Below are 27,804 nucleotides of genomic sequence, written 5' to 3'. Positions count from 1 at the left end.
CCGTCCTTGTCAGCACTTTGTCTGGCTTGAACTTACTCAGAGCTTGTGAGTGCAGCCACAGCTCAGTGAGTTCATTTGTGCAGTTGCCATGTTGTATTCAGAGAAGAGTTTCCTTGATGTCATCCGCTGCCTCTGGCTCCTACCATCTTTCCACCTTCTTTTCTGTGACTTCCCTTAGCCTTGGGGAGAAGAGTGTCAATTACAATTATGCTAAATTAGTTGAGGACAGTAGGTTTCTGGAATCTTCTGAGAGATACATCTAGATTAATGTTTTGATGCCATTTCTGTAAGGGAAATACGTCTAAGTAAAAACTCGGGTGTTATCCTTGCTGCACTCTGTACTGATTGGTATTTGGACATCTTACCACTCCTATATCCACACATGCATCTCTGTACTTTTCTTATACAGGATTCCCAACACCATCTTTTTTATAAATAACAAAACACTAATTTTATTTTATGTGTATGACTAACCTGCCTAAACTCTGTGAACCATGTGTGTGCCCTGTGCCCATGGAGGCCAGAAGAGGACATCAGGTGCCCTGGGACTGGAATTTACATAGTTGTGAGTCACCATGTGGGTGCTAGGGATAAAAACCTGGTCCTCTGAAAGAGTAGCCCGTGCTGAGCCATCTCTCCAGCCCCAGCGCCCTCTTCTGGTCCATAGACAGATTCATTGCCCCTACACCATTGGCCCACCCCACCCAAGCACCATCTTTAATACTATCGTCTAGTAATTTTTAATGGCTTTGTTGTGATGTGATACCAAATGTTTAAAATGTCAAATTCAGGTCTGGGATAGAGCTCACTGGCAGAGTGCTTACCTATTTTCAAGACCTTAGTTTTGATTCCTAGCAAAATAAAGCTCCAACTCAATGAATTTTAGTAATTTTCTAGAGTTTTGTAGCCATCACCACAATCAACTTTAGAAACTCTATATACTAAGGTGCACTGCTGTGTCATACCAAGTACTGGAGAGGCTGGGGCATGGGCAGGAGGAGCACATGAGCCGAGGAGCTTGAGGTTGGTATGTTCTCAACTCCATAGTTCAGGGGAGGAAACTGAGATTCAAGGTGAAGCCGTTTGTTCAGAATTACATTGTCAGTGTCTGACCTGACCCTAGCGCTATGACTCTACAGTGGCATGGAGTAGGGAAAGGCCAGACTTCCCGCTTTTTCTCTGAACTGTCTACCTGCCATTTGAGTTTATGTGCACAGTAGTCTGTACCAAGGAATCTTCTGCCTCTGAGTTCTGAGTTGGGTGTCTCTCCTAAGGATCCTATCGTGTTTAGTGTCCATAATTGGGGCCCTGTGGTTGCTACAATGGCTTAGCCTGGCAAAAACTGGATACCCCTCCCCCAAGTGACTTGTTGAAAGGTCTGCCCTGCTAAATAACCTAGTACTGCCTGCCTCAGGGGAATTCCACTCATTCCCTGCCTGCCCCAGCCAGGGAAAACCAGGTCCCTTCCTGTTGAAGTGGGGCTGGGGCTAGACAGAGTCTGTGCAGGAAAGCTTAGGGGACTATCTCTGGTGTGCTGGGCCCTGTGTCAAGGCCTTGGGAAGTGTGGAACTCTGACCCCTCTCTCCTGCCTTCTATCCTGGGTGCCAGGCCTGGAGCTTTGGAGCATGTGCTTAGCTTTACAGGCACTTGCTGCCTGGGAGTCCTCCGCCTGGGTTGGGCATGGTGTCTCTCAGGAGATTTCCCGAGTAGGCTTGGCTTTGGGTAACCCTGGACAAAATTCCCAGGTTGATCTCTGACCTGTGCGTTTCTTAGAATCTGGGTTTCTCTCTTTGCAAATGGCTGCCTCGGCTTTGGTTCCTGTCTGTGGTGGTGTGTGTGTGGGGGGGGGGACGACTCACTGTTGTGCCCCTAGGCACATGGGACGCACTCAGTCTGCAGGAGTGCAGGCAGGCTCTCCTGTCTCCTTTGCCAAGCACCACCCTCAGCCCCCACGCTTGTTCCTGCTGCTCTTGCTCTAGGAGCCAGCTCAGGTATCCTAGAAACAAGAAGAGAAACAAAACTCAGAATCCTCCCAAAGGCCTAGCAGCAACTATCAAACCAAAACAAAATTTTCTGAGAGGAAATGAAACAGCACAGGGAAGGGGGTGGGCAGCGTGTGTCAGGCAGAGGTGGGTGGGATCTGAGTGACTGTGATGTCTCTGGGCCAGGACCCCTCAGCTAGTGCCTCCTGCTTCTCTTCTACAGAGCTTCCCTAGTTTACTTTACCTGATGTCCCACAGGAAGCCCATCCCTGTGTTAGTACCTTTCTCCCTGCTGTGTCAAAATTGTCACAGAAACAGCTTAGGGGTACCCCCAAACTATGAACTAAAACAAACCCTCCCTTCCCTTTTAAAGCATGGCAGCAAGAGCGTATGACCACCAGTCACGGCGCATCCGTGGTCGGGAAGCAGAGAGACAGAGATGCTGGTGCTCAGCTTGCCAACTCCTATTTATTTGGTCCCCAGCCCGCAGAATGGCACTGCCCACAGTTAGGATGGGTCTTACAACATAAGCTAACCCAGTTTAGAAACTCCTGCATACAGGCATAGAGTTTTGTCTTCTACTTTGTGATTATAGATCTTGTTGCCTATAGATTATAGATCGTGTTTATATCCTGTCCGGCTGACAATATTAACTATCACACGCCCCTACTTTAGGATGCTAATGTAGTCCTCATGCAGTCTCTTTGAGGACCCTGGTTTGGCTGAACCCTCTTATTTGAGCTGGGCTTTTACCCCTAGCTGGCTTCATAGTTCTCTGACTGCTTGGCTGATTGACCGTGGCCCCACTGCCAGCGTAACCTGGTGAGCACTCTGAGCAGAGCAGCTTTTTGACTCCTGGGGCAGGAGCTGCAAAGAAACTGGACCTTTATACCTGTAAGAGGAGGCTTGGTTTTTCAGTGGAGAAGAGAGGATAACTCCTTTCCTGAGTGCACCCATATTGGGGTTCATGCTGAGAGCCCAGCATTATAAAATGGACACGTAGGAAGCCACAGAATCTCCTCCTACACTGAGTTAGAGGTGATGAAAGAGACAGCACATAATAACTGGGAGCTGAAGAGGATGCTGGCGTGAGATCGGGCTGCTGAAGGGATGGCTCTGTGGTTAAGAGCACTCGCTGCTCCTGCAAAGGACTTGGGTTTTGTTCCTAACACCCACATAATGTCTTACAACTGTCTATACTTCCAGTTCCATGTGATCCAGTGCCCTCTTCTGGCCCTGCAGGCAAATATTCACCCATGTAAAATATAAAAAAAAAATGAAAAAACATGTAGTTGAGTGGTCAGGGCTCGGTGGGGAGTACTGGAGCCAATAGCAGCATGATGAGAAGAAAGCCGTATGTGGGCTGTGGTGCTAACGTGTTGTCAGCTGCAAAGATCTAAGGGAGGAGCAACTATTTTGTTCTAGGAACCAATCAGCTAGTGGTTAATAGAGAGTGAGTGGGAAGCAGGGACCTTAGGAACCATTGTTATATCCCGATTTCTAAATCTTGCTGCTCACAAGGATTTGCCTCTTGTTGGGGAAAGAAATATCTCTGGAGTCCTGTGGGTAGAGGAAACTGTCCCGATAGCCCTGTATCACTAGCCCTGTAAGTCATGGAGTTAACACTAGTCTTTTTATGTTTTTCTGATCTGTGCAGACACATCAGCCATTTCATAACTAGGTTTTCATCTGTTTTTTGAAGGGGTTTGAAAAGTGTCCCGTAAACAGGCATTAATGGGTCGCATGGCCTGACCCAAGAGGGTTATTTGGAAGGCATTGCATTCTAGATATCTTAAGAGGACAGCAGCCAGGGGTGTTCCATGTCACACACTGGCCACTTTATCTCTTGGGATAATTAAAGCAAATATGGGGGAATTATCTGTAATTCAGCTTCTGGATGACACTAGCAGCTCACTATGTATGGAATGCTATAGCATGTGTATGTATCCATGTGAGCTTCCTGTTACAAGAGGTAGCCTTGGATAGTCTTTTCCTAGTTAGTTTCAAGAAGATTGCCAAGAGCACTCTTGGTTACTTTTGTTATTGCTAAAATAAAAAACCTGACAGAGCAACTTCAGGATTTGTTTTGGTTCATATTTGAGGGTACAGTCCAAAATGGAAGGGACATCATGGTGACAGGGGCATGAGGTGGCAGGACTCACGCGTCTGCAGTTAGATACACAGAGACATGAGTTCTGGCAGGGGCTTGTTTTCTCCCTTTAGTCCAGGGCCCCAGCCCATGAGATGGTGCCATTTACATTCAGAGTAGGCTTCCTTCCCTTAATTAAACCTTTCTGGAAACACCTCATAGACATACTAAGAGGCATTCATTACCTGTTACCATGGTGATTCATAGTGTCAAGTTTACAAGGTAAAGCATCACAACTCCACCTCTGATCATCTTATCACTTAAACACATCAGTTTGAATAATAGTATTTCACCAGGACACCTCAAGTCTCATTTTAATCTCATACTCCAAAAATACATTTAGTTAGTCTGTCTTCAAACATTCCATAGTCTTTAACAGTCTTAATATTCTTTTAAAATCCAAAGTCTCTCATTAGACTCAAGGCAATCTCTTAGCTATAAGCCCTTTTAAAATAAAAGCAATTTTCTTTCTTTTTTCTTTTTCTTTTGGATTTTCAAGACAGGGTTTCTCTGTGTAGCCTTGGCTATCCTGGAACTCACTCTGTAGACCAGGCTGGCCTTAGACTCACAGAGATCCACCTGCTTCTGCCTTCCAAGTGCCAGAATTAAAGGTGTGCGCCACCACTGCCCAACAATTTTTATACTCCAATGTAAATGGCACAGAAGAAATATTCCTATTACAAAAGGGAACACTGGGAGCAGAGAAAGGATAGACGCTCACACAAGATCAAAGCCCAGGATGGCAAACACCAAAAACTGTAGTTACACATGGAGTCCTTTGAGTCCCAACAGCTGGACAGCTCCTCTCCAGCTCTGCTGCCTGCCTGTCTGACGTGTGCAGAGACTCTTGGGCCAACTTCACTCCATGTCTGCTATTTTTCTAGGTAGATGTCATTAGCCTTGGTATCCCCAATATGCTAGGGTCTTTATTGGAATTTAGGATTCATTTTCCCAGCTTCATACAGTGGCCTCTAGGGGCCTCTCTGCAGGAACCGTAGCCCTGCCACACAGTGCTCGCCTTGGTAGTTCTCTGGAGCCTTGGTGAAAGCCTCCACAACCCACTCACCTTTGCATCTTTTTTTCCACGCCTGCAAAACCAGCACCACAGGAAGCACGCTACCAGGTTCTGCTGCTCTTGTGAGATGTAGCTTGCCAGGCTGCCCACTGCAGCTGCAGTGTCTTCCGTGTGCCTTGGAAGCTTATCCTGGGGAAACAGTCTCCAGGTGGCCTTCACTTGCACTGTTGCATGCTGGCCCTTCAGTGGGTGAGGTCTTGCCCTTGGGGTACCTTTGCTAGTGTTTCAAGTACAACAGGACGTCCTGTAACCATTTCAGCTGCTTTCTCTGCATCCTTTGTACCCACAGCTTTAAATCCTCTCAAGTTCCTTTCTTTGCCAAAACACACATTTTCCACACCTTTCTGCCGCTTTTCTCTCCCAGCAGATCCAGGTCTGAGCAGTGAGCAGTAAACCTAACACAGCTTGAATACTATCCTGTCTTGAAATTCCTCTGCAAGGCAAATTAGTCCGCTGCTTTTGAATTCAGCTGCACTCAAGTTCTCAGGATTCAGGCAAAAATGAAGCTAGATTATTTGCCTGATGTGACGCCATAACCTCCAGCCCTGTTCCCGAGACAATCCTTGTTCCCCTTTCGGACCTCATGGCCACAGCTGCCATGTTCTCTCAGCAGTCTGCTAGTCCAGACTCCCCAGACTAGTCCAGTAAGCTCTGCTCCCAGCGTCTCAGGGCTTCTCCAGCCTGCAGCTCATACACTTACACATTCCTTAGGCAGAGGAACCACTTCAGTTTCTTCATAGCCACCCCTTGTTCCAGTTTGATTTATTAGCTACTGTGGGGCTTGAATAAGCTCCCATAGCCATATTTGAATGCTTCATCCAGGAACTGAAACTGTTTGCAAGAATTAGGTGTATCACCAAGGGTGGGCTTTGAGGCCCAGTCACTCTCTGCTGTGGATCTGGCTGCAGCTCTCAACCACTTCTCCCAGGGTCATGCTCCTTACCATGCTCTCCGCAGTGATGGTAATGGACTAAGCCTCTGAAACTGTAAGCCAGCCCCCAGTTAAATGCTTTCTTTGTCAGAGTTCTTCACTGCAACAGAACAGTGACTGAGACAGAGACTCTTGTTGCTGTAATAGAGTACATGACAAAGCAGCTTGAGGAAAAAAAGCTTACTTCGGGACACAGTTTGAAGCTACAGGCGTGAGGAGGCAGGGACGCCGTGGCAGCAGGTGTGAGGAGGCAGAGAAGCCGTGGCAGCAGGTGTGAGGAGGCAGGGAAGCCACGACAGCAGGTGTGAGGAGGCAGGGAAGCCACGACAGCAGGTGTGAGGAGGCAGGGAAGCCACGACAGCAGGTGTGAGGAGGCAGGGAAGCCACGACAGCAGGTGTGAGGAGGCAGAGAAGCCGTGGCAGCAGGTGTGAGGAGGCAGAGAAGCCGTGGCAGCAGGTGTGAGGTGGCAGGGAAGCCGTGGCAGCAGGTGTGAGGCAGCTGAACACATTTCAGAGAGATGAAATCCATGCTCATCTTTTTATTCATCCTCCTTTTTATTCAATTCTAGACCTGAGCCCATGGTTTCATGCTACCTACATTCAGGGTGAGTCTGCCCTCCTCAGTTAAACTGTTTTGGAAATTCATAGATGTGCCAAGAGACATGTCACTGTGGTGACTCTAAAGCCTGTGAAGGTGACAGTAGAGACTGTAGTGAACGCCTTGCTGGTTGGGGTGTCCACTACAGTTCTGGGAGGAACTTCTGCTTCACAGATGAGGAGACTGAGGGTTTTGAAAGTAAAGAAACATGTTTCAGGTCACACCTGCCTCTGCAGCTCGAGGTCAGAGTTCTGCTCAGCTTTTCAGCAGAGTTTGGAGGTCTTGTGACTAGTGATTTAAGGCTTGTTTTCTCTTTCTTCCTTCTTTCTTTCCTAATTTTCTTCTCCCTCTCTTTCTTCTTTTATTTCTTTCTCTTTGCCTCTATCTTCCCCTCCCTTCCACCTCCTCTCCCTCTCTCCCTTCCTCCCTCCCTTCTTTCCCTCCCTCCTTCCCTCCCTTCTCTCCCTCCCTCCTCTCCCTCCCTCCTCTCCCTCTCTTCCTCCTTCCTTCCTTCCTTCTTCAGGCTCTCATGGATTCCATACTGACCTCAGAGTCATTATGGAACCCTTGAATTTGTGATCCCCCTGCCTCCACCTCCTGAGTGCTGGGGTTATAGGCATGTACCACCACACCTGGTTTAAAGCTCTATTTCTACCTTTTACTGATACTGATACTGAGTGCCTGTCTTCCTGGGACTGGGGACTTAACAAAACACAAAACACAAAAATGACCTCTTGGCCGAGTTGAAAATGCAGCAATAAGCACCACTCACAAAATAAGTTAGGTAGAAAATTATAAGTTGCTGCATGCTTTGGAGAAAGAATAAGCGATGGTGGTAAAGTGCAATAAAGAATGCGGGGAGTGAGGTTTAATAATAGGATCAGAGGGTAGCATTTTAGTCGTGCATGAAGGGACCTCCAGTATGTCTGTGAGGCCCTTCTGATTTTACTTAGCCTGAAAGGAATTTGAAGACATGTTGTTTTTTGTTGAACAGCCTGGGCCTACTCATGTGTTTGCTGCTCCACTCATGGCTCATGTACTGTTCCTTTGGCTCTGCCTCTGGGAGAGGGAGAAGACAGGTCCTGTGAGAATGAAGCAGGCCTGGGCCTGTGCAGGATTGGGTGCCAAGGGCTCTGCCCTTCCCAGCACTAGTGTCCTGAACTGTGGCCCGAAGGGACGCACCCTCCCTCTGTGAGGATGAGCCACCTCTCTGTGCCCTCAAGTTCTAAGTTACAGGAGTCAGCCTGTTGTGCCAGCCCAACCCACTAGTCCTTATGTTGGTGATTTCAGTGAGCATTGCTGCAAGGGCTTACCCTGCCTGGCAAGGGCTGATGCCAGCTGTGCCCCACCCTTCTCTCCCTAGCTGACTGAGTCGTTTGCTAAAAGTCCACTAAGAAGACCAAAGAGGGATCTCAGGTGTTTGGAGAATAGGCCTTCCTGTGTACTTGGAAGAACTTAAGTGAGCTGGGCACATCTCTTCCATAGAGAAATACACGTGTGCTTACTGTGTCTCTCTTTCTCTCTGAGGGGTTAGTTTCCAGTCTGAATAAATAGGAGTAAAGGCTGCACCTTGTGTGTTTCCTTCCCTGCCATGCCTGAAGATTTCCTAGTGAATGAGACTCACCTGCCTGTAGCCAGTCATCACTACCTGCGTTGTCAGGCACGCATGCACACGCACACACACACACAGTGTTGCTCGCCTTCCTATTTCCTCTGTGAGCTTGAACTTAGGAGATGGAGGAAACAGAAGAAATTGTATCCCATAAAGACTTGAATTTGTACATAATGACTAGAAAGGTTTTGGTGTTTGGCTTTGTTTTGTTTTAACAGGATCTTGTACAGCCAAAGCTGATCTCACACCTAATGTATAGTTGAGGATGATTAAACTTCTGATCCTCCTGCCTCTACCTGCTAAGGGCTAGGATTGTAAGTGTGTGCCACCACAGCAGGTTGGAGTGTTTCAAGCAATCTGATGCACTGCCCTTTAAAGGCTGCCCTGCTGGTAGCTACCCTACCTCTAGGGTGATAGGCGTAAGGGAGCACTCACGGGCAGAGACCCCAGCACCCACTTGTTCTGCATTGTGTCATCATTGCAGTCACCGGAGTTCGTCTGTGACTGGTCAGAAAGCAAGTGGCCCATAACCTGTCAGACTAGCCACCTTTGCTAGAGCTGAGCCTGTAGGGGGCTCTTCAGCAGCTCAGGGCAAACTATAAGGAAGAGTTCAGAACACAGTAGCCACAGAAAACTCTGTGGGTTATAAATCAGTGTTGTCAGCCTAGAGGATATTATTTTGCACACACCAAATAGTCTTGAATTGTAACTAACATGTATTTTCATACACCTGTTCAGAAGTGATAGAGTACAGAATTTCCAGAGCCATCTTGGGTTATGTCATGTTTTATGTTTTTAAGGAAAAGTTTTACTTTGTAGCCCAGTCTAGCTTTGAACTCTGTCTTAGTTATGGTTTCTATTGCTGTGAAGAGACACCATGACCATAGCCAACTCTTATAAAGGAAAACATTTAACTGGGGCTGGCTTACAGTTCAGAGGTTCAGTCTGTTATTGTCAGGGTGGAGAGCATGGCAACACATTGACAGATGTGGTGGTGGAGAGGTAATGGAGAGTTCTACATCTGGATTGGCAGGCAGCAGGAAGAGAGAGTAACACTGAGCCTGGCTTGAGCATTTGAAACCTCAAAGTCCATCCCCAATGGCACACTTCCTCCAACAAGGCCACGCCTACTCCAACAAGGCCACACCTCCTAACAGTGCCACTCACTATGAGCCTAGAGGAGGGGGCATTTTCAGTCAAACCACCACAAACTTGGTATATTGCACACTGAACATTTGAAGAGTCAAAGCTTGATTTGGTTGGATGTTGGATGACAGGTATACCCCTGAACATGGCTTTTGTCATACTTAAAACCCTTCTAGACCATAGTACTTTAGAAGGAGTCTTGGGCTGGGCAGTGGTGGTGCACGCCTTTAATCCCTGCACTCAGGAGGCAGAGGCAGGCAGATCTCTGTGAGTTTGAGGTCAGTCTGGTCTACAAGAGCAGACTAGGGCAGCGAGGGCTGTTACACAGAGAAACACTGTCTTAAACCTCCCTGCCCCCAAAAAAGGAGACTTGGGAGATTAGAAGTTGTTGTAGGAAGAGAAAAGAGAGAATTGGGGAAAGGGAGCAGGAGAGAGTGGGGATGAGGGAGAGAGAAAGAAGACAGTTGAGGAAGGCTGGAAGAGGGAATGGATGGTGATGAGATTCAAGACTTCAGATCTGTTGGTCAGTAGAAATTCTGGTTCTGGACATGTTTGGTTCCACCAAAGGTCCAGCGTCTCCAGAGAACATGTTTATTGAGCCTGAGATGCTAAGTACTTGTTATCAGTGTGTACCTCCACATAGTTTCCCACTGCAGTCTCTGTCTGCTCTTTCCTCCTCCCCTCTATGGTGTGCAGCCTCCAGCCTTGCCCTTGCCAGCTACTCCAGTGCCAAAAGGTTAGACAGCTGGACAACAGGCTAGGGCCTGCTTACCACCAAGGGGCCTGCTGTGAACACTGTCTGACTCTTGGCCTCTGGCATATTGCTGCTGACTCCTAGCACCCAGCTCCCCTCCCCAGAGCTGCCTCTGGGCAGTCAGTCTGGATCTGATCCCATCTGGAAGCCCTGTCCCCTGGGTGGAAAGATAGTCCCAACCCCCTCTTTTTTTTTTCTTTCCGAAATGGACGTAGAATCTCCACTTGCCTTGGTCTGGTGGTCAGAAAGCCCTGCTTAGGCCCTGAAACCCAGGCGTCCTTTGGCTCAGCCAGAAGCTCCGTACCATTCTCAAGTCATTCCCAAGGTCCTCTCAGGCTACCTCTGCTCCCTCGACTTCCAGATTATTAGGCCTCCCTACAGTTCTAGTGCCTTGCCTAACCCCATGGTCTTTCTTATTCAATAGGTGGAGGCACACCATCCATAACAATGATTAAGACATGGCTCTAAGCCTGAGAACTGGTTGCAAGCTGAGGCCTGAGCTGATCAAATCACATTTATTCTTCCATCTTGTATTCTTTCTTTGGGATATGTGTAAAGGTTGTGGGAAGTATCCTTGTTGTCCTTTGTGGGCATGGTCAGAGATGGGGCTGGTCCTTATGGTCCTGGTGAATGGCCTCCATGGAGAGCCCTTTTTACCACCTGAAGCTGCTGAGGTAGACCCTTTGGGTGAAGACTCTCAGAGCTTGATCCACCTGTTCCCTCTGCTGGGTGACCAACAGTCCCAGGTGGGCTCTTGAAGGAGCTGTGGTCTGGAGCTAAGCCTGACATGTCACTCATTTTCTCAGGTGCGTGGTTGTGCTGTTCAATCCCCGGAAACACAAACAGCAGCACATCCTCAATAGCTCCAGGTATGTGGGCGTGGCCTCCAGGGGCTGTGAGAAGGCCTTGGCCTGGGATCCAAGGCTCTAGGGGCTTGGGACAAGGTTTGGCCTTGAGGCCTGACAGGAAGTGCCCTGTAGACCCTGTAGTCTTTTGGCCTTGCCTTTGGAAACTATGCAGGAAGGAGGGGTGGGGGGAATGTGGGAGTAGGGGTGCCTAGTTTCCTAGGTCCAACCAAGCTTGCCCTGTTTCTTGTAGGAAAACCATTACTGCCCTCGCCTTCTCCCCTGATGGCAAATACTTGGTTACTGGAGAGGTGAGTGAGGAACAGGCAACAAACAATATTGTGGCTTATGGGTGGCCTGCCCTCAACAAAAAGCCACAATCCTATGTCCGGTTAGGGTGCCGTCCCCGTGGCTTCTGCCGTGTCTTCAGGAGTTGTTCTTAAGCTTACTGTGATCAGAGGCCCTGCGAGGGCTGAAGTGCCCACAGCTGGGCCCTGCCCCAGAGTTGTGTGATTCTGTAACCCAGGATTCCCCACGTAGCTTTTCTTTTAAAAGCAAAACAAAAAATACGTACTTATTTTTTTGTGTGGGGAAGGAAGCATGGAAATCTCACTCAGGCCATCAGGCTTGGTGTCGAATGCCTTTTCATGCTGAAGCCATCTCTCACCTCTTCCTGTAGCTTCTACAAGGGTGGGATGGCTAAGGACACGTTTTGAAAACCACCACTATTTCTTATCTCCAGGTGCCCCCTGCTGGACACACCAGGAACACAGCCCTTGGTCTTACAAGGAGACAGAGTAGTTAGTAGACAGTGCTCCTTCGTAGGCCTGGCTGCTTACCAGAGTCATTCAGGGAGCTTTGGGCAGACACAAGCCTGGGCTAGTCTCGTCCTCATAAGTGTCCCCCGATGTTTATTGTGTCTCTTCTGTGCCTTTGTCTTGATCTTTGCTGTTGAGCAGAGACCCACTGGAGAAGCAGTATTTAGAAGCTGAGGAGGTGAAAGCCCAAGGAGGCTACATAGCACCTTCCCATAGCTCTCACTCACGCATATTCTTGCTTTCTACAGAGTGGGCACATGCCTGCCGTGCGGGTTTGGGATGTGGCTGAACGTAGCCAGGTAGCAGAGCTACAGGAGCATAAGTATGGTGTGGCTTGTGTGGCCTTCTCCCCTAGTGCCAAGTACATCGTGTCTGTGGGTTACCAGCATGATATGATTGTCAACGTATGGGCCTGGAAGGTGAGTGGGCTGGGTGGGGTGGCCTTGGCATCCTCCTGGGATTCTGGTGTGTGGGGAGTCAGGAAACTGATGACTCGAGCAACTTCATTTGCTTCACTGATTTCCATCTCATTCCTGAACAGAATTTGAAGTAGAAACTCATCACTGGGTCCCAAGGGGCTAGAGGGCCATACTCCTGAGGAGTTAAGCCTTTGAATTCATTTAGAAAAGGATTTGCTTTTCTTTTTTTTTTCTGACCAGTAAATACTAGAAAGTTGTTTTGTCTTGTTTCCCAAATAGAAATTCTTGCTAGCTCTTCTCCATTCTCACAACCCCTCTTAGTCCCCAGGGTCAGAGCTTTGATTCTTCATTTAACTTTTCCTCCAGAAAAACATAGTTGTGGCCTCCAACAAAGTATCTAGTCGGGTGACAGCAGTGTCCTTTTCTGAAGACTGCAGCTACTTTGTCACTGCAGGCAACAGGCACATCAAATTCTGGTACCTCGACGACAGTAAGACCTCAAAGGTGAGGACAGACTCTGCCCCCTGGACACTGCTCCAGCTGTCTGCCCATGGCTGCTTACCAGTCACGAGTTCTGGATGGGCCTGATCTGCCTGGGCTGTGAAGTGGTCTTAGAGAGTAGGGGGAGCTTGTGCTTGCCCTCTCCTCCTGAGCACCTCATTTCCAGGGGTAGATGGATGTAATGGCATATCTCCACAGGTGAATGCCACTGTGCCCCTGCTGGGCCGCTCGGGGCTGCTGGGGGAACTGCGGAACAACCTGTTCACGGATGTGGCCTGTGGCCGCGGGAAGAAGGCCGGCAGCACTTTCTGTATCACGTCATCCGGGCTGCTGTGCGAGTTCAGCGACCGCAGGCTTCTGGACAAATGGGTGGAGCTCAGAGTAAGTAACTCTGGCTCCAGGACAGGGTTCAGTTATATCTCCCAATTAGGGGAGAACTGGCCTTGGGGCTCTAGGCCCGGGGCTGGGCCTCTGTGCATGCCAGAGGGGCTGGGTTTCCAGGAGACCCAGGGCTGGTCCCATGACCTGTATGACTGCCTCCTCTTGTTCTTTCTCATCTCTCTCCCCTGCTTTCCTCTTGTGCTCAGAACACTGACAGCATCACAGTAAGTGCTCCTAGGTCTTCCTCTCTTCCTCAACTATTTTTTCTCCTTTCTGGGATTTTCCTACCTTAGCATCTTGGCCCCTCTGATGCTTAGAAGGGTCCCCGATTTTCACCCCACTTCCCAACTGTACAGGGCTATAGGCCTTCTGGGCACATGCTGCTGGAGGGAGGGCATGCTGGATGATAGCTGAGGGGCTGCCCCTGCCTTGGCCTGTCTCTTCTTTACAAGTGACTGCTGCAGAGGGTGTGGCAATGATCAAGCAAGGCTAAATAGGAAGGTGACCGTTACTGACTTGTGCTACTCTGCCCACAGACCACTGTGGCCCACTGCATCTCTGTGAGCCAAGAATACATCTTCTGTGGCTGTGCCGATGGCACAGTGCGCCTTTTCAACCCCTCCAACCTGCACTTCCTCAGTACCCTACCCAGACCCCATGCCCTGGGAACAGACATTGCCAGCATCACTGAGGCCAGGTGAGCTAAGTGGCGCCCACAGTTCCATTCAGAATTTTAGTCAGTACTTCAGGAAACAAAATGAAAAATGTATTAATGCTTAAAGATCACCTGGAACACCTTTGTAGACAAAGAAATCTGGGATTCTTGGTATTGTGAGAACCAAGGAGCCTGAACACTGTGAAGGACCACGGAGTGACTCAGTTAGTGAGTGTGGCAAGAGTTGTTATAAATCTGGTTCGTTGAGGGTGGTCTTAGGAATGACTGAAGGGATTGAAGCCTCTGGTTGGATGATACAAGGAAATGGGGTGAAATGGGGTCAATTTTACAATTGGTCACCTTAATTATCTTTAAGCACTGGGATAAAGACACAGCCACCAATCATGCTGAAAGGGAGTGATGTTTGTTGACTTTATGGTTAGGCATGTGCCCTCAGTAGATGACGATGGTGATGATGATGATGATTTTGAGGTGCTGGAGGGAGTAGCCAGGGCCTTGCTGTTAGACAAGTGCTCTGCCACCGAGCTATATCCCCAGCCTCATTTTATTTTAAAGATTTATTTATTTATTATTTATACAGTGTTCTGTCTGCATGTATGCCTGCAGGCCAGAAGAGGGCACCAGATCTCATTACAGATGGCTGTGAGCCACCATGTGGTTGCTGGGAATTGAACTCAGGACCTCTGGAAGAGCAGTCAGTGCTCTTAACCTCTGAGCCATCTCTCCAGTCCCCCAGCCTCATTTTTGTGATTTGTGTGATGATCTTGTTTTGATCTCTGCAGAGATGTTTATAGAACTATCTAGATTTGTGCCCATTGTGCCCCATTGTTACCACAGAATTGCCTCATCTGATATTCATGGCCTATGAACTCGATAATGTTTTTCTAGAAAACTCAATGCTCAGCAGCTGGTGTTGGGTCAGCTCGTGGGTGCTATCTCTAGGGACTGCTTTTGTCTTCTCAAATATACTTCCAGATCTGTAGGTCTGGAGACAGTGTCCCATGTTCCATCCCTTCCTTTGTTGTAACTCTCTGTTCTCTCTCCCACAGTCGCCTTTTCTCTGGAGGGGCCAATGCTAGGTACCCAGACACCATTGCCTTGACTTTTGATCCAACTAATCAATGGCTATCGTGTGTGTACAATGACCACAGCATCTATGTTTGGGACGTGAGAGACCCCAAGAAAGTGGGCAAGGTGTACTCGGCTCTGTATCATTCCTCCTGTGTCTGGAGTGTGGAGGTATGTGGGACAGGTTTGCTGGAATAGCATCGTGAGAATAGAGGATAGAGAGCACCAAGAACAGCTTTCGAGTTCAGTAGCTTCCCTGTCATGGACCCTGGGGCTAGAGTTTGAATGTTAGTGCCTGTGCATATCAGCTTCTTCTTGTGTGCCTCTGCCTAGCCTGAGGTTTGCCTCACCCTGGACTCAGGGATCTTGGATAAGTTACTTAACTGTAAAATGATGTACCCAATCCATGCAATTGTTGTAACAATGAAATGAAACAATGTAATGTAACTGAGATATTATGGCATATAGAGGGTGCTAGGTTCCTGGCCTTTTTCTCACTGTGTATGTTTATCTTGTCTCCTTACACGTCAGGCGTCTGGAGAAGTCTTAGTGCTCTGTCTTGGATTTCGTTCCCATTTCCATCTCCTTGAATAGGCAAAACTGCCCCCAAATGGAAGCCTAACTCTTCTCCTCTGTCCCTTCAGGTCTACCCCGAGGTAAAGGACAGCAATCAGGCCTGTCTGCCCCCCAGTTCCTTTATTACCTGCTCCTCAGACAACACCATTCGCCTGTGGAACACAGAGAGCTCTGGGGTACATGGCTCTACCCTGCACCGAAACATCCTCAGCAATGTGAGCCAGAGGCTTGGGCCCCCTTTTCATATTTAGCGCCCCCCCCCATGCCTACAGATTTTGACCTTGTTTTCAGGAACCAGCTTCCCCAGTCTTGATCATTCAGCTTTTGTTTGGCTGGGCCCTGTGAGCCAAGGGCTAATCTTTACCAGCAGTCCTCTCTATTGCAGCTGTCCTGCTGGGACTGCCTTACCCATCTCTTCTTACCCTCCCCTAGGATCTCATTAAGATCATCTATGTGGACGGGAACACTCAGGCTCTTCTGGACACTGAGCTACCTGGAGGAGACAAAGCTGATGGGTCCCTGATGGATCCCCGAGTAGGCATCCGTTCTGTGTGTATCAGCCCCAATGGACAACACCTAGCTTCAGGAGACCGTATGGGGACGCTTAGGTAATGTTAGTTCTGGGCTTGGTACTGGTTGTCTCCCATGGTGGCTGGGATAGTTGGGTCCTTCAAGGACAGTGCTTTTGGAGGGGTGTTTCCCCCAAAACACTCAGGAACAAAATGTTTATTCCCTAAAAGGGAAAGAATGAGCTTATGGTGGGAAGCTCAGGAAAAGGAGTCTCAGCAAGTGGGCATGGCTAACAGCCATGCAGCAGCATGAGGAAGCCCATGGCACAGTGTTCTAAGAAGGACATGATTTTTTTTTATGTTTCTGTGGTGTTCTTAAAAAAAAAATGCATATAACTCAGGTCACTCATGAGTTAAATGAGGTACATACAACAGAGTAACTGTCAGTGTTCCTCAAAAATGTCAAGGTCATGAAGGGTAAGGAAAGATGGAGAAACTATCACAGACTACAGGAAACTAAAGAGTGATGATTAAATGCCATTTGGATTCTTGTAAGGACCATGGGAAAAATGGTCACACAGGAATGATATTTAATTAATCACATGCCCTGGCTCTTATAATGTGCTGCTGTTATGCATATTAATTAAGAAGAACTGGACAAGAGAAATATAAAACACCTGTACTATCTAAAATTTTCTTTAAGCTTTAAGGTATTTTTTAAAGGTGGGGAAAGGATGTAACAGAAGGAGGTCCCTCCTCTTGCAGCCTGGCAGTGACTTCTCATCTTTGCAGGGTGCATGAACTGCAGTCCCTGAGTGAGATGCTCAAGGTGGAAGCCCATGACTCTGAGATCCTGTGCCTGGAGTACTCTAAGCCAGACACAGGTAAGGTCTCGCTCTGGCACAGGGCACCTCCTGCCCTGCCAATGCCATTTATAACTGTCTTGGCTCCTGATTATCTTGAATCCTGTAATCTTTTGGATCATTCTGTCTTTGTAGGACTTTAAGAAAAGAGTATGTCTTAGTCAGGGTTTCTGTTGCTGTGAAGAGACACCATGATCAACGGCAACTCTTACAAAGTGACTTACAGTTCAGAGGTTCAGTCCATTATCATCATGGTGGGACATGGGGGCATGTAGGCAGACATGGTGCTGGAGAGGTTGCTGAGAGTTCTACATCTTGGCAGTAATAGGAAGTGGTCTGAGTGTCACATTAAGTGAAGCTTGAGCAAAAGCAACCTTACAGCCCAACGCCACAGAGACAAACTTCCTCCAAGAAGGCCACATGTACTCCAGCAAAGCCACACCTCCTAATAGTACCACTCCCTTTGGAGCCATTTTCTTTCAAACTAACTACCACAGGGTAGCCCTGTCCCTGTTCCATGGTTATACAGCTATGAGACACCATCTCCTTGGGGCTCTTTACTGGGCATCATTAAGAGTCTTCTCATGTGAGCTGATGGCATTCTTCCAACTCCAGGTTTAAAGCTGCTGGCATCAGCAAGCCGGGACCGTTTGATCCATGTGCTGGATGCTGGGCGGGAATACAGTCTACAGCAGACTCTGGACGAGCATTCATCCTCCATTACTGCTGTCAAGTTTGCAGGTGGGGCCTGGGAAACTGAGGCTGTACATCCCTCCACCTACCACTTGTCTGCTGAGGGGGAGTGGTGGGGGAAGTATTGGAAAGTACCTGGGAGTCGTGAAGCTAGGCGGGAGGACAGGTGGGGTACAGACGTGCAGTCTAGGGGACGCTGAGTCAGACAGGCCGGGCTGAGGTGAGGACGCAGGGTTAGTGGAATACATTGTTTTAATTGGTTGGTTCACCATGTAGAGTAGCTTGACTGGGGGAAGTAGGGGAAGGCAGAAGAAAGGCTGCCTTCATATGGTGGAAGCATCCACGTCCCTGTCCCCCATAGCCAGTGATGGGCAAGTGCGCATGATCAGCTGTGGCGCAGACAAGAGCATTTACTTCCGAACTGCACAGAAGGTAAGGCCACTGGGTGTCCCTGACAGGGCAGGGGTGGCAGGAGGGTCTCAGGTTACAAGAGGTGAAGGGAGACAATACAAGCTCTGTGACCTGGTGACGCACTGGGTGTGGTCTGCCCACGTCCTCCCTGCTGCAGTCTGGAGAAGGAGTACAGTTTACGCGAACACACCACGTGGTACGGAAGACAACCCTCTATGACATGGATGTGGAGCCCAGCTGGAAGTACACAGCCATCGGCTGCCAAGACCGAAATATTCGGTGGGCATTCCCTTCTCAGACTTTTTCAAAAACTCATTATTAATTTATTAATTTTGTGTGGGGCGGCAGGGAAGGATGTGCACATACCACGGTGAGCATGTGAACATCAGAGGACTATTTTCAGGGCTGGTTTCTCTCTTACCATGGGTCCTGCAGATCAAACTTAAGTCATCAGGCCTGGCAGCAAGTGGCTTTACCTCTGGGTCACTTTTCTGGCCTCCACTTCTCAGACTTTTGGGCCACGTTCTTTCCTGCAACTCTGTCCCCATATTTGTCCTTTTGTCCAGGCCTTTGAACTTCTTTGAGGCAACAAAGTACCTTGCCTTACCTGAGAGAGTAGCCCTTGGGTGGTCAAGAGGGTCTCCCAGAACAGGGGGTGAACGCTAGGTCTGTGCCACCTGTGCTGTACCCCCAGCCTAATATGAGCAGTCCTTCCCCCACAGCATCTTTAACATCAGCAGCGGGAAGCAGAAGAAGCTGTTTAAAGGCTCTCAGGGTGAGGACGGCACTCTCATTAAGGTAAGGCCCCACGGCTCCAGGAGAGAGCAGTACTAAATGAAGAGGGCGCGGCTTCCCCACTCTTTCCCTATGTGTCTTCCCAGGTGCAGACAGACCCCTCAGGGATCTACATTGCCACCAGCTGTTCTGATAAGAACCTCTCCATTTTTGACTTCTCCTCAGGCGAATGTGTGGCCACCATGTTTGGTCACTCAGGTAAGCGTAGCACCCACCTCCCCATCCAGAATTCTACTTTGTTCCCTTGTCTGTTGCCACCCTATGACTCTGCCCATCTGCCCTGGGAGGGGACGGTTGACTGAAGCAAGGGTAGGAGGCCCTACTGGCAGAAGGGGACAGTGTGGTTGGTATTTTCCCCTTCCCATCTAGACTCTTAGAGTAAAGGCCTCTAAGTGTGGCTAGAGCCTGCCCCTGCCCTGCAGTCAGTGCCCTTCTTCACTGTAGAACAGGCAGGAATTTGGTTAGGCTTCCATGGCAGTTCAGAGAGCATATTCTTTACTCTTCACAGAGATTGTCACTGGCATGAAATTTAGCAACGATTGCAAACATCTCATCTCTGTGTCAGGGGACAGGTGAGCTCATGATGTCTCTGGGAAGTGGGTCTAAATAGGGATATTTCTTGGTGGAGCCTGACCTAGCAGTGGAGACTGGCTTGGATCTCTTTACCAATGCATGGGAAGTAGGGAGGAGTGGTGTCACTACCTCCAGGGTTCTCACCCAGTGCTGTGACTCCCCCAGCTGCATATTTGTCTGGCGCCTCAGCTCTGAGATGACCATCAGCATGAGGCAGCGCCTGGCTGAGCTGCGCCAGCGTCAGCGAGGGGCCAAGCAGCAAGGACCAACCTCTCCCCAAAGGGCTTCTGGACCCAAACAGTAAGTGGCACAGAGACTGGCTCTGCCCATTGTCCACATAATTTGGTGTGATGTCCCTGTTCCTCCTCACTTAGAACCTGGTATTCAGCAGCTCCCGTGTCCTAGACCCTCTTTCTCATGCACGAGCCCTCTCCCATGTTCTTGTCTTGAACTCAGGCACCAGGCTCCAGTGGGCCCCCCTCCTGGACCAGCTCTTTCGTCAGACAGTGACAAGGAGGGGGAAGATGAGGGGACTGAAGAAGAAGAACTACCAGCTCTACCCATTCTTGGAAAGAGTACCAAGAAAGAGCCAGGTTTGTGGCAGTCAGGGATGAGGCAGATGGCACAGCTGGCGTAGTGGCTAGATGAGCCCCATCTGGACCACAGGCTGAGGAAACTGGGCCATCACAGTGATCACACAGGGAAGGGGATGCTGTAGGCTCCTGGTCCCAGAGGTGGGTAGTTAGGAGACACCTCTGACTGCTTGTTTTTGTCTAGCCTCGGTCTCAAGTCCAGCCTTGCTCCGAAGCCTGTCCCACTGGGAAATGAGTCGGGTAAGTGGCCATCTCTGAAATGTGCTTCCAAGGTTACTGGAAGTGAAGGGGAGCCTCTGAATCCCTTGTGCCTCATGAGGCATTTGGGTATCAGATCTGCCCACATGCTCCAGTCTGTCTTCAAAGAAGGCCTTATGTCTAGTCTGGAATGAGGCTGAGGGAGCACACCAGTCTTCCTTCTTGTATCAGATGACTAGCTGTTCTAGAGGAAGTGTCTGCCTGGCTGGCCTGGAGCTCACTGAGATCCGCAGGGCCTTTGCCTCTGAGTGCGAGGATTAAAGGCCTGTGCCACCATGCTCTGTGTGAACAAAGCAAAGCAGCAATAGACATGCAGCATGTGCTGGGGAGTAGAAACGTGCTGTGAGTCACATGGTCAGAACGAAAATCAAGGAAAGCAAGGGTCCAACAAGTAGAAGACTAGGGACACTGTAGTTCTGAAGACCCCAGTGAGGGTGTCAGTTCAGAACGGTCAGAGGGAAGTCTACAAGACCTATGGCTGCGACTACTGCAGAGTGGCAGAGAGGGCGAGATCTTTTCAGCAAGCCCCAAAGCAGCCCAGCCTTTGCATGTTCCAAGTTGAGATTTTGAGTCCAGTACTGCATTGGTAATGTGGAATCTGGTATCTCTGGCTATGCCGGCCTCAGTGCTTTGTTGTTGGTTTGTCCTTATTGCTGTGAAGAGACTCCGGGTTCTGATGGCCATCTTCAGAGAACAGGATTATTTAGAACCCTAGCTCTATATAAGACACCAGGTAGAAGAAGAAACTAGAAGGGTTCCTATTTTAGATACCCTGTCTAGAATGCAGCTCAGAACATGTCCTCTAAAGCCAGCCTGGCTTGCAGGCCACTTACTGTCCTCTGTGAGCTTGCGCTAGTCACTGAAATCTGTGCTGTGGTTCCGTCACAGTAAGACCTGGGATAATGACATCGCCTTCTCTGTAGCTTTGCTGTGAAGATGAAATGAACTAGTACATGGAAGGTGCCAGGCACGCAGACTATATATACATGTATGTTTGTTTGTTGATAGTGTGATTCTAACTATTACTTCTTTTTCACCTACAATCAGCAGGAGCAAGAGACCATGGAGTTCCTGGGCTCAACCCCTGTAGCCAACACAGGACCCAAGAGAAGAGGGCGCTGGGCTCAGCCAGGTGTGGAGCTGAGTGTTCGTTCCATGCTGGACTTGAGACAGCTGGAGACCTTGGCCCCAAGCCCTCGAGGCCCAAGCCAGGACTCACTGGCTGTGTCCCCATCTGGTCCTGGGAAGCATGATCCGCAGGCCACCGCGCTCTCATGTACTGTCCAGGTGAGCTTTTTCCAGCCAGAGCCCAGCCTGGCTTCTGCTGCCTCTTCCCAGAGCTGGAGTACTCTGGGAAGTACTCTGGGATTTGGTGAACAAATCCTTGCCAACTCTGCCTCCTCTCAACACTCTCTTCTCGCATCAGCAGCCCTCATAGGTGCCCCTTTCTTTGTGTTTCCAGAAGGAAAAGGCCCCTCGGCTTCAGGCTTCCCAGCCCTGCTCCTGCCCCCACATTATTCAGCTGTTGTCACAAGAAGAAGGCGTCTTTGCCCAAGATCTGGATCCTTCACCCACTGAAGAGGGTATTGTCTACCCGGAGCCCAGTGACAGCCCCACCATGGACACCAGGCAAGGGTTGTGCCCTGGCCCGAGCACATAAGGCCATGAAGCCCTCTGAGTTTTTTCAGTTAGGCAGTGGTTGGTCTCCAGGCCCTAAGGGTTTGCCTGCCTCCTCATTCCGTCAGTGGAGCTGCTGGCCTCAGCTCACTGTTTTTCCTTGTCTTTGCTGGCCTTCCGGCAGTGCGTTCCAGGTTCAGGCTCCAAGCAGAGGCTCCCTAGGAAGAGTCTACTCAGGCATCAGGGGCTCAGAAAAGCACAGTCCCGACAGCGCGTGCTCTGTGGATTACAGCAGCAGCTGTCTCTCCAGTCCTGAGCACCCCAATGAAGGTAAGGCTGCAGTGTGAGGAAGGGACAACTGACTGAAGCGGGGGCGGGGGGCACCTGTGACAGATGGGTACAGTCGGATGCCTCTCCCCTCCCCCACATCCAGACTCTGAGAGCACAGAGCCCCTAAGTGTGGATGGCATCTCCTCAGACCTCGAAGAGCCAGCCGAGGGTGATGAAGAAGAAGAGGAGGGAGGCACTGGCCTCTGTGGGCTACAAGAAGGCAGCCCTCATACACCGGACCAGGAGCAGTTTCTAAAACAACACTTTGAGACTTTGGCCAATGGGGCTGCTCCAGGTGTGTTCAGTGGGCCATCCTTCAGTCAGTGGAGTCTGCCTGCCTCCCTTTCATGCCTACCTGAAAGGGAGGGTATGGAAGGCAGTGCCTTAGGTTTCTAAGAAGAGGCAAGATCTGAGGTAAGAACTTAATTTCTGACTCAGTTTATTTTTTCTGTGCCTCCTGCAGGGGGTCCAGCACGGGTCCTAGAAAGGACAGAGTCTCGGAGCATCTCATCACGGTTTCTGCTGCAAGTGCAGACCTCCCCCCTCAGGTATACCCCACGTGGTTCTGCTGGCCTGGGGCTCTTGAACCTGGCACAGCATGTAACCTCCTTCCGTCCTCTCCCTAAGGGGACAAAGTACTCCTAGCTTTGGAACTAGTGGCTTCACCCAAACCGTCTTGCTTTGTGATTGTCCTCTCCTGGTGCCTCTCTGTCTGTGAGAGCATCTGGCAATTTTAGAGGGAGGAAAACACTGAACCTTCTCTGGACCCGTTCTAAACCCTTTTTCCCTGTAGGGAACCATCTTTATCCTCCTCAAGCTTGGTCCTGATACCAAGATCTGACCAGGTGTCACAGGTATCTGGTGACCAGCTGAAAAGCAGTGGTGCCACTCCCCCAGGAGCACCCCCAGAAATGGAACCCTCTTCTGGCAACTCCGGCCCCCAGCAGGTGGCTCCTGTGCTGTTACCACGACGGCGTAACAACCTGTATAACAGCTGGGCCCCCAAGAAAATGGCTCCAGCCCGCTCCTTAGCTGGACTCCAGAAAGCCCAGTCTGTGCACAGTCTAGTACCACAGGGTAAGTAACCTGGTATGCTCCGCTCCAGGCTATGGGGAATACGAACATGTATGTGGGTATGCTGGAGGAAGGTGGGTCCAGTGTGGCCCTGGTATATCTCTGTGCTTGTCACTACATGTCCCTTGGAATGGTCATGTTCAGGGGGAAAGTAGCAACTAGGGATTGAACCCTAGAATTTGGCATACCTTCCCGACAACGTGACCTGCATCTGTCCCTGTCTTTGGTGCAGATGAGGTGCCTTCATCACGTCCTCTGCTCTTCCGAGAGGTGGAGATCCAGGGCAGCTTAGGATCACTGCCACAAACTGATAGCTATCCATCTCAGCCCCACTCCTGCCAGAACCCCACCACCAATTCTGCAGCCAAGCTAGCTCGTAGCATTTCTGTTGGGGAGAACCCGGGCCTGGCGACTGAACCTCAAGCTTCTGCACCAATCCGAATCTCACCACTCAACAAGCTAGCTCTGCCTAGCCGGGCTCACCTTGTCCTGGACATCCCCAAACCACTGCCTGACCGTCCTACCTTGACCACATTCTCACCTGTAACCAAGGGCCAAGTCCATAATGAAGGAGAACAATCTGGATCCCTGATGAGCCCAGGAAAGGCTCACACTACATTGGAAAGGCGGGCCTGTCTAGGGGAGGGTACCACTCCTAAACCTAGGACAGAGTGCCAGACTCATCCTGGCCCCAACCACTCCTGTGCCCAGCAACTGCCGGTCAGCAACCTCCTCCAAGACCCTGAGAGCTTGCAGCCCCCATCCCCTGAGAAGACTCCTAACCCCATGGAATGCACCAGGCCAGGGGCAGCCCTGAGCCAGGACTCAGGTGCGCACAGCTCCCCAGTCTCATCTCTCACCCTATCATCTTCCTGTCTCTATTGGCCACTTTCTGACTCCATCTCATGTATGTGCATCCAGCGTTTTCTGTCCTGTCTGCTCCTGTCTTGGTCCATAAGCCACTCCTCGTGGTGTGAGACTCCTGCCACCCTTCATGATCTCCCTATGATCCATTCAACCCTTTAATGTATTCTGTACGCTGGGGCTGGTTCTCGGGCTGGAGCTAGGGCTGGCTTTTCCTCTAAGCTCTGTCTGTGTGGTGTCGGGAAAGGTGTTCGAAGAGAGTGGGCAAGGGGCAGGGCCTGTGGACTGGCGGGGATTACAGCACTGCTCTGAGAGCCCGAGCTGGGATGCCTGAAAGAGCAGCTGGGCCTCACTGGTGTTTGTCCTTCAGAACTGGCCTTGAGCCTGCAACAGTGTGAGCAGCTTGTGGCAGAGCTCCAGGGGAATGTGCGCCGGGCAGTGCATCTCTACCACTTGGTGAGTACTGGGCAGCAAGCTGTGGGAGGACAGCCTGTCGGCAGCGCTGCGTGCTTTACTGCCCAGAGAACAGCAGCAGGGTTCTCCTGCACACAGGGTGGAGCACTCAGAAATATTCCGAGAAGCCAGGTCAGGCCTCAACCCCACTATCTATTGGTCATTTCTGGCCAAAAACTGGAGCACTCAAGACAGGGTTGTAGCTTAGAACATCATCTTTTTCAAGAAAACCCCAGTTCGTGCCTGTTGTCTCAGTGTATGTAGCATGAGGGCCGGCTTGTTGGGGTTTCCATCCTGCCCGGTACCCCAACAAGCCAGCAAGCCCCAAGGAAAATCAACCACACAGAGATCTCTATAAGTTATAAAGCTGATTGGCCCATTAGGTCAGGCTACTTATTAGCTCTTATGACTTATCTTAACCCATTATTCTGATCTATGTTAGCACATGGCTCCGTACCTTTCTCAGCAGGGCAGGTTACATGCTGCCTCTTTGGTGGTCTGCGCAGGAGTGGCTGAGGGAGCTTCTGCTTCCAGAATACTCCCAGTCTCTTTGCTCCACCCCTACTTCCTGTCTGGCTTTCCCACCTATACTGCCTGCCTGGCCAATCAGCGTTTTATTAAAATATGATTGACAGAATACAGACAATTCTCCCACACCAAGTGTAACTATTAATAGTATGCTTTTTCATATCCCAAATTGGTGTGGGCTCTTTAGATATAGGAAACGATTTAACAGCACCCACGTCTGAAGGAGAAGTGCAGCCTGGGTGGGTTATTGGGAAAAGTGGTCAAGAAGAAGTAGATGGTTCTGTTCATCTGGAGGGACCTTCATCTGGGTCACTGATCAGAGTGGCTCTGATCCTCCTAGCTAGTCCCCTCTAGGCAGGCTAAGCCCGTGTGGAGCCCCCTTTTCTGTACTCATCCTCCGCTGGTTCTCCACCTCACTGGCGGTGCTCTCGTTGCAGGTGACCAGCTGTAAGACTCCTTCAGCAGAGCACAGCCACATCACCCGTCTCCTGAGAGACACCTTCTCTTCAGTGCGGCAGGAGCTAGAGGCCCTGACTGGGGCTGCGCTGTCCAGCCCGGGTAGCAGCCCTGGGGCTGTGGGGGCTGAGCAAACTCAGGCCCTGTTGGAGCAGTACTCGGAACTATTGCTTCGAGCTGTGGAGCGGCGTATGGAGCGCAGACTCTGAGTTGTAGAAGCCTGTTCTGAGAGAAATGCTCCCATTCCAAACTGTAGCCTTTCTTCCGCTCCTCAGAACCTGTGAGAATGTCTGGAGTGGATGGCAGGGATCAGCGCTCAGAGGCAAAGCAGCCTTCCCAGCTGCTCCTCATGGGGCCCCTGTATTTATTAATTTATTTCCCTGACTGTTGCCTCACTTCTTGAGACTCCTGCCTCTAAAGCCCCTCCAGTGGCTCCTATGAGCAGGGCAGTCTTAAGTCTATGTCATCTTGGTGCTGTGAGGGGTAGGAGGGCAGCCTGCCTCATCTGGGAACATCGGGAAGGGCTGGCCTTCTCAGAAGCCATTTGAAGTTACTTCAGGGATCAGCTCCCTGGGGTGGAGCAAACACAGGGTACTCTGGGGTAGAGATGAAAGGCGATGTGCTATTTAGTGCCCTAAGCCAACTGTAGACCCTTGCCTCTACCCCTGCACCAGCTGCACTCTCCTGACTGCCAAAGCAGGCATGGTTTTCCCCAGTTCCTGGCAGTCGAGAAAGGTAGAGCTGCCTGGCCCTCCAGGGGATTCCCAGCCCTTAGAAGACTTGAGTTGTATCAGGACCTGAGCCCCCACATTCCACTCCCATTCTCCCTGCAAGAGAGCCCAGCATTTTCTACCCCCATCCCTTTTTTTCCTTGTGGAGCCAGTTATGGGGTCTTACTGCAGGACAGTAAAGCCCTCTGCTGGGCAAACACAAAGCCTGGCCTACTTTCTTCGACCCTTTATGCTCTCTTCATTCTCTAACCCTGGTCTCTAGAGGACTACTGAAGCCCCAGGGACCACTTTCTCCCTCTATCCTGGGCAATGCGCAATCAGGAACCTGTATTGGGAGTTCCCTCATGGTTTACAGGGCACTGGCCCATCTTCCTAGGACTTTGGCCACACACACACACACACACACACACTATACACAGTTGAGTGTTCATTGTTAAAACACTTGCCTGGCTGGTACATGTACCTGATTTCTTCACATTTGGCCTCAACTTCACTAGCCTGGCTTCGTTAGAACTCTTATCCAGAAACATGAAAAGGAGCACACTAAAATTCTGGGATCTTGGTTGTTCACAGCCAGGCTGACAGGAGATGGCTATGGGACACCTGGCTCATGGAGGAGGATCTTTTTCAAAGGCAGTGCTGGGTGTCCAGAGATACTGAATGCTGAAGATTGTGGAGTGGTGGGTCTGGGCAAGAGACATGCTGGAAAAGTGATAGGTGGACAGGCAGGTGGCAGAGGTAGGGGGACAGAATTAAGGTCATTGTTAGAAGGTAAAGAGAAGGTGTAGGCAGGCTGTAGGTAGGGACAAGTAGTGACGTAGTTACAGAATTGATGAGTATGTGTCTCTGGGTCCTCCTTCCCTCTGCATCAGATATGGCAGAGTGATATTTCACCAGGTTTAGACAACAAAAACCTGCCGAAGCGCCTTTCAAGCTCTGGAGGCAGAGGCTAAAAAGAAATGGTTTTAATAGGTGCTTAGCTTTGGAGGTTCAGCTGGGGTGTCCTAAGTACACCCAAACCATGTATTCCCATTTTTTTTACTACCCGCCTGGCCAAACTTCTAGCCCGAAGAACAGTATCGGCTAAGGACCGACCAGTTGTCATCCAGAGGATTAGAAATCCGCCCACTACAATAGGGCTGCCCTGACCTCCGCCAGGTTCTTAGAGGGTCTTAGCCAGCGTACCCTTCTTGAGGGAGCCGGTGTTTCCCTGCGCCTCTACCCTGCATGGATGGGGTCTTGTGGCCAGTGGCGCTTAGTTTCCTTTGCATGTCTGAGGCCTCGGGCAACAGCCGCCTACGTCCAGATTTGTCCCATCCCAATTTTGAAAAGCCCCTTATTTATAACTTTTATACTGTGGCGCCTGTCTCCTCGGCTGTACGGGGCGGGGCTGTTTTAACGTCTCGTTTGTACTGATGTATGAAATTGTCAATAAACACAATCATTTGTTAAATTGGCTAGAAAGCGCCGTTTGTCTCACCTCCTGAGGGGCGGGGCGAGGGCGGAAATGGGGGCGGGGCTTCGA

At 50.1% G+C, this 27,804-nt stretch overlaps 1 protein-coding gene across 5 annotated transcripts in view; it reads left to right on the top strand.

Moving 5' to 3' along the window:
• Mapkbp1 (mitogen-activated protein kinase binding protein 1) overlaps positions 1-27,732 on the top strand; it is a 56,092-nt gene extending 28,360 nt beyond the window's left edge. Inside the window, exons 3-31 of one of the 5 annotated variants that reach the window (XM_048459628.3) lie at positions 11,054-11,116; positions 11,346-11,403; positions 12,159-12,329; positions 12,696-12,833; positions 13,029-13,211; positions 13,418-13,435; positions 13,748-13,908; positions 14,937-15,126; positions 15,600-15,746; positions 15,964-16,139; positions 16,833-16,924; positions 17,519-17,644; positions 17,958-18,028; positions 18,165-18,286; positions 18,730-18,805; positions 18,889-19,000; positions 19,311-19,374; positions 19,541-19,675; positions 19,832-19,968; positions 20,153-20,208; positions 21,277-21,513; positions 21,689-21,855; positions 22,028-22,173; positions 22,277-22,468; positions 22,637-22,721; positions 22,967-23,250; positions 23,480-24,076; positions 24,482-24,567; positions 25,530-27,732. In XM_048459628.3, the coding sequence (XP_048315585.3) occupies positions 11,054-11,116; positions 11,346-11,403; positions 12,159-12,329; positions 12,696-12,833; positions 13,029-13,211; positions 13,418-13,435; positions 13,748-13,908; positions 14,937-15,126; positions 15,600-15,746; positions 15,964-16,139; positions 16,833-16,924; positions 17,519-17,644; positions 17,958-18,028; positions 18,165-18,286; positions 18,730-18,805; positions 18,889-19,000; positions 19,311-19,374; positions 19,541-19,675; positions 19,832-19,968; positions 20,153-20,208; positions 21,277-21,513; positions 21,689-21,855; positions 22,028-22,173; positions 22,277-22,468; positions 22,637-22,721; positions 22,967-23,250; positions 23,480-24,076; positions 24,482-24,567; positions 25,530-25,757 (4,318 nt within the window). In that variant the 3' untranslated portion in view covers positions 25,758-27,732. Of the gene's footprint in view, positions 1-11,053; positions 11,117-11,345; positions 11,404-12,158; positions 12,330-12,695; positions 12,834-13,028; positions 13,212-13,417; positions 13,436-13,747; positions 13,909-14,936; positions 15,127-15,599; positions 15,747-15,963; positions 16,140-16,832; positions 16,925-17,518; positions 17,645-17,957; positions 18,029-18,164; positions 18,287-18,729; positions 18,806-18,888; positions 19,001-19,310; positions 19,375-19,540; positions 19,676-19,831; positions 19,969-20,152; positions 20,209-21,273; positions 21,514-21,688; positions 21,856-22,027; positions 22,174-22,276; positions 22,469-22,636; positions 22,722-22,966; positions 23,251-23,479; positions 24,077-24,481; positions 24,568-25,529 lie in introns of all 5 variants that reach the window. The other 4 variants (XM_048459631.3, XM_048459627.3, XM_048459630.3 and 1 more) reach the window with 4 other exon arrangements.
• The last annotated feature ends 72 nt before the right edge of the window (positions 27,733-27,804 follow it).

This window comes from Myodes glareolus, chromosome 10 (genome assembly GCF_982192425.1).
Source record: "Myodes glareolus chromosome 10, mMyoGla1.1, whole genome shotgun sequence".
Lineage (NCBI taxonomy): Eukaryota > Metazoa > Chordata > Mammalia > Rodentia > Cricetidae > Myodes > Myodes glareolus.
This window is presented reverse-complemented; position numbering and strand designations above follow the sequence as displayed.